The sequence below is a fragment of the Arvicola amphibius genome, chromosome 4, assembly GCF_903992535.2.
Source record: "Arvicola amphibius chromosome 4, mArvAmp1.2, whole genome shotgun sequence".
NCBI lineage: Eukaryota > Metazoa > Chordata > Mammalia > Rodentia > Cricetidae > Arvicola > Arvicola amphibius.
Window position 1 is genome coordinate 62,766,435 of NC_052050.1, and position 9,916 is coordinate 62,776,350.

At 48.1% G+C, this 9,916-nt stretch overlaps 1 protein-coding gene across 1 annotated transcript; it reads left to right on the forward strand.

Annotated features, from left to right (window-relative positions):
- Positions 1–611: 611 nt before the first annotated feature.
- Pgbd2 (piggyBac transposable element derived 2) lies at positions 612–9,637 on the forward strand. Its single transcript, XM_042054889.1, is given in 8 exon segments — positions 612–832; positions 3,127–3,339; positions 7,824–8,219; positions 8,221–8,274; positions 8,307–8,561; positions 8,563–8,852; positions 8,855–8,925; positions 8,927–9,637. Coding segments are annotated over 8 exon segments (2,211 nt in total).
- Positions 9,638–9,916: the final 279 nt, after the last annotated feature.

The window sequence follows — 9,916 nt, forward strand, 5'->3', positions numbered from 1 at the left end:
TATGGGGACCCACAGCTGTCTGGAAAACAAATCTCACTGTATATTATCTGGCAACCCTACCTATAATGAAGAGAACAGCTTACAGGGAATAATTATCCAAGCATGAACGTTTTGAGTATGGGGATTGAGAAACCCGCCAATAGCGGTCTACATTCGCTTTCTTCACAATCACCTCCAAGCCTTGCAAGGCTCAGACTGCTGATACTCCCAGGTCCGAAGTGTGAGGGAGGTCCAGGATCCACAGTTCCGCCATTTCCCCAGGTGATGCTGTAGGCAGTATGAGTCTACGTGTGAGCATCATTGCCTAAGCTATAGTATTCAAAGCTGAGGAAGCTACTGGGCCAGCACCGCAAGTAGCCCCCGGTCGCAGAGGCACTTTCAATCCTCTCTCCAGGCACCTGGAAGGCCTGTGCTCTCGCTAGTCGAGGATGGCTAGGGTAGGAGACTAGACTGTCCTGAGGGCGTGGTCTAGCGGGGGCATGGCGTAGAGGTGGGCCCAAATGTTGTAGCTATCACGGCTGCGGTCTGAGCCGCCAGGTCAGCGCTGCAGGCAAGCTTCTGGCTTTAGTGCAGCGGTAGCGGCAGGCCTGATGCGTTCCCCAGCAGCGCCCATGCCGTTCGCCGTCATTGCTTGTGCGTGGACCGTGGGCAGACTGGACTCACACCAGGGCAATGGGCCGGCGAAGGCTGAGCTCCGAGTGCCGCCAGGGGACGCTGCAGCCACAGGTCTGAGGGCGGGGCCAACTGAGCAGGGGCGGAGCCAGGTCGCGGGGACGACCTGTGGGGGCGAGGTCGATGGCGGGGACGGTGGAATCCTTGCGATCCGGCAAGGGTGGGTGGGGCGTGGTGTAGGCTGGGCGGGCTGAGATGGGGTGGGATGATGGGTGGGAACGGCTGGCTGGGGGCGCAGTCTGGCGAGAATGAATTGGTTCTGGGCGGGTTGGAAGCTTCTGACTTGATTGGGGGTGTGGCGAGTAGGCGGGGTCAGGCTGAGACACTACCTAAAGTGAGCGGGGTCTGGACGGTTCTGGTGAAGGAAGGATGAATGGAGCCCGGGTCAGGATAATGGATGGAGAGTATGTCTTAAGTTACGTCCTGTAAGGGTGAGGCCAGACATATCAGGCTTAGTGTGAGTCTGATTTTCCATAGCCGAGGGTCCTCGTTGCCTGCCTTTTTCTGTTATTGTTTTGAGACTGGGTCTCACCTGCTAGCCGAGGTGGAAATCTCATCAATCTCCTGCTTCGATCTCCTAAGGGCTGGTGCTACTGTACCTAGTGCCTTTTATACAGCAAGTTTTTAAAAGGGAAGGTGCTTATGTCAACCAAAGCTCTCTTGAACACTCTTGAACATGGCTTAGGGTTGAAGCATTTGTATTTACAAAATGCTTTTATAAATAAAACTCACTTTATTGTAATAAATCCACAAAAAAATTCACACTCAATAAACACTAGCCCAGTTCTACAGTCTGTACAACTCAGTGAACTTCTGAACTGTTAGAATGGCCATTTGAAGCCCTGGAGCTTCTTTCAGGGTTTTACACTTTTGTTTTTCTAGTTTCAATTATGTCGTGGTTCTTTCTTTACCTTTTTCGTTTTTGTTTCTTTGTTTTAATTTTTTGAGGGGTTGGGTTTGTTTGTTTTTTTTGTTTGTTTGTTTGTTTTTTTTTTGAAACAGGGTTTCTCTATGTAACAGCACTGGCCAAACTGAAACTCACTCTGAGACCAGGCTGGCCTCAAACTCACAGAGATCCACTGCCTCTGCCTCTTGAGTGCTGGGGTTAAAGGTGTGCGCCAACACCCAGCTAGTTCTTTTTTTTGGTTTTTCGAGACAGGGTTTCCCTGTAGTTTCTAGAGCCTGTCCTGGAACTAGCTCTTGTAGACCAGGCTGGCCTCGAACTCAGAGATCCGCCTGCCTCTGCCTCCCGAGTGCTGGTATTAAAGGCGTGCGCCACCACCGCCCGGCTTGAGCTAGTTCTTTCTTATTTGTAAATGATAGTAAAAAATATAATTGATGGCATAAAATACCTTAAAATTATTATTTTTTTGTTATTGTTGTGTTTGTTAGCTCTCAGGCTGACTTCAGATTCCTTATGCAACTCAGGGTGACCTTAAACTTCTGATCCTTCTGTTTCGCCTCCTGAATTCTGGGATTACAGAACTTTGCCTCCAAGCCTGGTTTATTCACTGCTGGGGATGGAATCCATGGCTTTGTGCATGCTAGGCAAGCAATCTACTAATTGATCTCTAGTCCCAGTCTTAAAATAATATTTTATTTTAAGTTATTTTCACAATTTAAAAAAAAGTTGCAAAACAAGTTTTTTTAAATAAAAAAAAACTATCTTTAACTAATCCAGATTACTTCATTCTCCACTAAATTACCATCTTATTAACAGAACAACACACCTGTATAGGCCTTATTTAGATCCCTACTCGTCTTAAGGATTCGTTGTCAGGGGGTCTAATCACGTTATGATGATGCCCTTGTCTCCTTGGAGAAGCTTATGTATCAAACAGCACAGTTGCTCATTTCCCTTTCCCCAAGACCCTGCAGAATGGTCCCTGAGGCTCCAGGTTTCAAGCCTCAGCAGTTAAGCATGGCCACGGGGTCTTGGAACAATTCTGTCCCTACCCTGTTGGCCTGTCTTCCCCTGCCCTTCATGATAGCGTGTTTGCAGGATTCTACCTCTCCCTTCCATTGCCTCCCCCAATCTTTAAAGACTCCTTCCTCTAGTCTTCTCATTTACTTGGGGCCTCCATCTGGGATAACCGTTTGTGGCTCTGTCCACCAAACCTGAGAACAAACACATTTGTAAGGCTAGACCAGGTGTCCCTCCCAAACCTACAGGGCTCTCGCTCTCCAGCCTGCTTCAACTGTGCCTGGGCAGGTGTCCGGGACAGGCTGTGGCAGAATGGCTGGTTGGGGCTTGTCAGGCAGCGTGTTGATAAGTAAATGGGGCCTGCCTTGGGCACAGCAGAGGAAAAGGCGTGAGCCGTGACTAGAAGGCGGGACACACTCCCTGTCCCAAACACGACGAGAAGTGGGGAAAAGGTCAGGTATCTTTTACCAAGCTCACCCTAAAGCGCCTCTTCATCGGTGTTTAAGGTAAACATGTGGCTGTCTATCCAGAGAAAGTTATGACAGGGAGGAGAGGTTGTTAAAGAACCTTCAGTCTGTTCAGGATGTGATGCCAGAGCGTGTGGCAAACTCAGCTTCCAGAGCACTCTTGACTTCTGTCGTTGCTTGGGAGAGGCTGGGATCTGAAGCAATCACCTACACCGTGAAGCCAGGCCCGTGGTCCTCCATCACACACAGACTCCCTGTTTCCACAGCCCAGCAAAAGTGGGTACCTAAGTGATCCTGTTTGCCCCAATAAGGCCAATAACTCGTCAACGCTGCACAGCTCCTCACTGGTGGCTCCATAGTCCACATTTTCTCCAGGCTCATGTGTGTGTGCTGGGGAGTGGGACAGGATGCTCAGAGGAGCTGGGGCTACTGGGGACTTGTATGAGCGCTTTGGTTTTTTTTTTTTTTTTTTTTTTTTTTGCAAGCCAGGAGGAAGTTTAAGTGTGATGGCAGGAGAGCAGAGGTAGCAGGCAGAGGCCAGAGTGAATTAGAATGCCAGCTGGCCAGGCTTTGAGTAACTCGGGCACACACTTTCCTGGGGACCTCGAGGAGATTGACAGGGCATAGACTGTGAGGATATGACTCTTTAAATGTTTGTCATCTTCGGCCTTTGTGAAGTCTCTCAGCAGGCTGCCATGCCCTTCCCACTGCTGTGTGGGGCCGCAGCAACTCAGTGTGGTCACGGGTTTCTCGTACATGTCCCTGTGCTGTGCCCTGTGCCGTGTGGGAAAAGTATGTAACTGGATATGAAGAAGGAATGGCTGAAAGGGTCCTGAAACAGAAGATGAACTTCTGTGCCCGTGAGATGGCTCAGTGAGTTCCGGCACTTGCCACCAAGTCTGGTTCCCAGGATCCACATGGGGGAAGGACAGAATCAAGTCCCAAAAGTTGACCTCTGACCTCCACATGTGCACCATGGGTGTGTACTCCCTCCCTACCGCATAAGTAAATGTCATTTCAAAAGAAACTTATCCTGATCCAAAGTCCAGTGCCCGGGCAGTGGGGGGAAGGAGGAGCTGCCATGATTGGACCTTTCTCTTAGACTGTCTTAGTCAGGGTTTCTATTGCTGAGACAAAACACCATGGCCAAAAAGCAAGTTGGGGAGGAAAGGGTTTATTAGGCTTACATTTCCACATTGCTGTTTATCACTAAAGGAAGTCAGGACAGGAACTCAAACAGGGCAGAATCCTAGAGGCAGGAGCTGATGCAGAGGCCATGGAGGAGTGCTGGTTACTGGCTTACTTCTTCTGGCTTGCTCAGCCTGCTTTCTTATAGAAACCAGGACCACCTACCCAGGTATGGCCCCACCCACAATGGACTGGGCCCTCCCACATTGATCACTAATTAGAAAATGCCTTACAGCTGGATCTCATGAAGGCATTTCCTCATCTGGGGCTCCTTCCTCTCTGATGCCTCTACCTTGTGTCGAGTTGATACAGAAAAGCAGCCAGTACACAGAGGCTCAGTTCTGAAGCTCTACTTAATCATTTTCATGATGGTTCCACTGTGGATCTGAGTGTATTTTCAGGGTATATGATTCTGGTTTTGCTTAACATTTTGGTCCTTGTAAAAGGTATGAGGTTGTTTGTAGTTGTTCGTTTGCTTTTTGAACTCGCTGTTTAGCCTTCCAAGGGCTGCAATTATTTACATCATATCCGACCGTAGTATATTTTCAAGATCATTAATGGCTTGTGGGACTGAGGTTCGTTCCTTTCCTGTTGTATCCATTACATCCATTCTGTGATGTACTCGCTCTAGGTCAGGATTCTCTGTCGGTGTGATGAGGGAGAGCTGCTCTGGGTCTGAGCAGCTGTTGTTGGGGTGTTGCCGCCCTCTAGTGGCAAGTGCAGGACATGCTGGGCACCCTGAAACCCGACAAGACAGCTTCCTGGCTCCCAAAAACACACACAAAGAATTGTCCTATGCCAGGCCGGACAACCCTGCCTTAAATATGAGCATGGTCAGGAGCTCGATGTTCAGCTTGTGCGGTCAGCGCACCTCATTCTTCAGTGGCCTTGCAGCCTCTTGCCTCGTGCTTCTCATTATCTGCTTCTGGTCCCCGTTCAGTGTTAGAGTGAGGGCCTTGGTTATCTCTGGTTATTGGCTAGGGACAAGATTTAGGTTCTTGTCCCATAGGCCTTTCTTATGGGACAGCTTAGCTGTGGTAGCTGGCTTCCTTCAAAGCAAGAAGTAAAGACAGACATACAGAGGCAATATAGCAGGCCAGTCTCTCTGGCCTCTTCTCAGAAGTAACATCTCACCACATGGGCCTATTCAGATTATCAGAAGTAGGCCTTGCGGTCCCCCTGCTCACACCAGGGCACAGATAGCAGGAGGGTAGGGACCATCGGGGCTATCATAGTGGCTCCCTACTATAGATTTGTAGGAAGGCCAAGGATGTTTATTTTTTCTTAATTTTACTTTTGTTTGTTTGTTTGCTTGCTTGTTTTTCGAGACAGGGTTTCTCTGTGTAACAGCCCTGACTGTCCTGGAACTCACTCTGTAGACCAGATTGATCTTGGACTCACAGAGATCCACCTGTCTCTGCCTTCCGAGTACTGGGATTAAAGGTATGTGCCACCACTGCCCAGCTTAATTTTATATTCTTTAAAAAAAAAAAAAAACAACTCCCCTATACTGGGTTTCGTTCATTCTTTACAAGTTTAAGAATTTTCCCAAGTGTGGTAGCCTTTTATCCCAGTACTCAGGAAGCAGAGCCAAGCAGATCTCTGTGTTCCAATCAGCCTGGTCTACATTGTGAGTTCCAAGTCAGTCAGGCTTTTAGAGAGAGACCCTGTCTCAATAAACAAAAAGAAGTTTAACAACACGACACATATTTGTAATCCCAGCACTGGGAGGTAGAGACAAAAGAATCGGAAGTTCAAGGCACCTCTAAACTACAAAGTGAGTTCAAGTTCAACCTTGGGTCACATGAGACCTTGCCTCAAAAATAAAATACTTACAAATAAAAAGCTTAAAATTTTGGTTTTTTCAAGATTCATTTAAAATTTTTTAAAATTTGTCGTGTGTGTGTGTGTGTATGTGTGTGTGTGTGTGTGTGTGTGTGTGTGAGCGCCCATGCCATATGGATGGAAGTACTCTGGAAACCAGAAGAGGGCATCCGATTCCTTGGAGCTGAAGTTACAAGCAAGTGTGAGCTGCCTGGCCTGAGTACTGGGAGCCAAACTCAGGTCCTCTGGAGGAGCAGCAAGTGCTCTTAACCGCTGAGCCCCCACGATTAGTTGTTAATATATTTGGAATTTTGTTGTCTAGTACACTGACCATATGCGGCTGTTTAAATTTAAAATTCAGCATTTTTAGCCTTATTTTAAGTGCTGAGTAGCCACTTGTGGCCTGTGGTTGCCAAACTGGGTAGTTCTAAGGCGGAACAGTTCCATCTTCACGGAAAATCAGAGCTGATTTTGTGCCCCCATCCCAGGGAACACATCAGAATGTCTGGAGACTTTTGTTACATTGTTATTGTGCTGGGGGTGGGTTGGTATGTAAATGCCAAGGCCAGTGTGGCCGTCAAAATGACTTTGTGGAGTCAGGTTCTCTCCTACCTTCATGTGCATCCCAGGGACAAAACTCAAGTTACCAGCCCTGTGCAAGCCCTAACCTATCTTTTCAGCCCCTGGAAATTTTGTATTTCAGCAGTTAAAGAGGCTGAGGTATTCTACAGGTACCTAGTAATCAGAAACCAGAGCTGATGCCCAGGGCTGACTCTGTCCCCACCTTTAGGCAGAGTCTTTTTCAGGACCACTGACTCCAAAATAAACACACAGAGACTTAATATTGATAAATGCTCAACCAATAGCTCAGGCTTATTACGAACTAACTCTTACAGCTTAAATTAACCCATTTCTACTAATCTATGTACCGCCCTGAGGATCGTGGCTTTTACCTCTCTTGCATGTCCTGTTTCCTCTTCATCTGGCTGGAGATGTCCAAGACTCCGCCCTTCTTCTATCCAGCATGCTCCTAGTCTGGCTCTGCCACCTAATCTCTTCTTTATTAACCAATGAAAGCAATACATATTTAGAGTGTGCAAAGATTGTTCCACAGCACCCACCCCACCAGCAAAGACTTATCTGAGCCACACTGATTTAGAATATATGTTGGCTTTGTGCTCTGAGATGGGAAAGCCATTTGACACTATTTCCTGTGTGTGTCCCACCCATTTCCTTCTTGTTGGTGAAACTTAAACAAGAATCCTTTTAAATGGTAAAGAGCCTATGGCTTTGCTTATTAAAATACTGACTTTTGTTGTCTTACAGGCTCTTAGGCCCTGAGTAAGGGCATCCTCTCTTCCCAGGTTGTCATGGCTTCAGACTCACGGTAATAGATGAATACAGGGCTTTGTGGGAGCACAGTTAACCCTCGTTAGTGACTTTTTATCCCTTCATCCTGTGGGCCTCACTAAGCAGTTCAGAAAGCATAAAGGAGGAAGGGAGTGGAGAGGGTAGAAAGTGGAGAAGAGCCGTGGCAGTCAGGGGAGGACCACGGTAGAAAGTGGGCACTGGCCCCGCTGTGTGTCCTTGATGTAAAACTACCTCCAATCCTGCCAGCTCTGTTTATGTGGAAGACTCACAAGTGTGATGTTACCCATGGTGGGCCCAACTCCACAAGGAGCTGAGTTACTTTTCCATGGAGTGACATCTCTCTAACTGTTCTGTCATTGCTGGGGTGGCCCCTCCAGGAGAGGAGCACACTCAAAGATGAGGTTGCCTAGGCTGCTGGAGGTCCTGAGCGCTCTGGAGGGAGATGAGTTTGGCAGCAACAGGGAGGAGATTTTCTTTGCACACACCCACACACACACACACATACACACACACACACACACATAGTGTCTCCGGGACTTCACTGATGAGGATTCTGGTGAAGAAGACCGTGGCCAGAATGGTACCCAGCTGTCTGGCCGGGTGCTGCGTGCTTCAGTCATGTCTGAGGACTCAGACCCCCAGGAGGAGGGGGACTATGACAAGCCAGATCTGCAACCAGCCAAGAAAAGGCAGAAGGCAGCAGCAGAACCTCGATGTATTTGGACCGAGAGAGACATCCGGCCAGACGTTGGTAGCTGGACAGCTCAGATCCCGTATAGAAGACCTGAAAACTAAGGAACTGAGTTTCTTAGGCCTCTTCGAACTGTTTTTGTTTGTTTGTTTGTTTGTGTTTGTTTTTGTTTTTTTGACGGAACAATTAGTTTCATTGTTAATGAAACCAACTGTTATGCTCAACAAAAAAATATCACCCTCGATCTCACAGCCCAGGAACTGAAGTGTGCTTTGGGCATCTTGATTTTAAGTGGGTACGTCTCCTACCCAAAGCGGATGTTTTGGGAGACAGCTCCTGACTCTCAGCATCACCTTGTGGCTGATGCTATTAGAAGGGACAGATTTGAGCTGACCCTCTGCATTTTGCAGAAAGCAGTGAACTCATGAGAGCAATCAGTTTGCCAAGGTCAGGCTCCTCATGGTCCGTATGAACTGTAACTTCCAGAAGCATGATCCCCCGGAAGAGTTCTACAGCTTTGGTGAATCCATCTGTGAATACTTCGGGTGCAGGGGATCCAAGCAGCTGTACTCCGGGAAGTCGGTCTGTCTAGGCTATAAGATCTGGTGTGGAACGACCAGCAGAGGCTACCTGGTGCGGTTTGCACCTTCACAGGGCTCCCTGTTCACCAAGCCAGACCGGGGCTTGGATATAGGAGGCAATATGGTGGTCAGATTCATGGCCCCCGGCTATACCACATATTCTTTGACAAGGTCTTTACAAGCGTCAAACTGATGTCCATTTTGAGAAAAAAAAAAAAAAGGAGTGAAGGCCACAGGAACTGTTTGTGAGTACAGAACTGAGCGTTGCCCTCTCCAGGATCCCAGAGAACTGAGGAAAATGAAAAGGGGCTCATTTGTCTACAAGGTGGATGAGCGTGAGATCATTGTGTGCCGCTGGCTCAGCAGCCGCGTGGTGAACATCTGCTGCAATGCGGTGGGCGTAGAGCCAGTGAGGCTGACCCGCTGCCACCTGGGAGAAGCCAAAGCTCCGGCACAGGGCCATTGGCCATCCCTAGTGAAGCTCTATGGGGAGAGGGCCAGAGGGGTTGACCAGATGGACATCGCCAAGTACAAGGTGAAGATCCGCGCCATGAAGTGGTACTTGAGTTTCATCAGCTACATTATTGACGCGGTCCTCAACAGGGCGTGGTAGCTGCACAGGTTGTGCTGTCAGGACACATACATGGACCTCCTCACCTTAGGCAGGAACATGACCCGCCTGTATCTGGAGAGCAAAGCAGACACTTCCTCACAGGGGAGGTGGAGCCAGAGGGCAAAGACTGAGAATCGCTTCGATATGATTGGACACTGGATTGTCCATCAGGACAAGAGTCCCTGGTGTGCCCTCTGCCATTCACAGACCAACACCCGCTGTGAGAAATGCCAGAAGGGTGTCCATGCCAAGTGCTTCCAGGAACCACACTCCGTGAGGCCTGAGACCTGCTTCTTCCAGCTATAGTGACGTCACCGGGACCCTTTGCAGGTTTTGTTTGTGACACCTTTGACGCTAATCAATGATGACTTAGTTTTGTATTCTCTCTCAGGCCCCAACACAATTCTCTGTTTTATGTATTCTATGCCAACATGTCATGTAAATTAGTATTTATGTTACTAACAGTACATGTTTGCAGACCTGTATTTTATATTCTTATTTATTTAAATTTATTCAAATAAAAGTGTTGCATTAATATGTATTTGAGTCTGGGTAAAGATAACGCAAGCCTTGTATGAGTAGTGA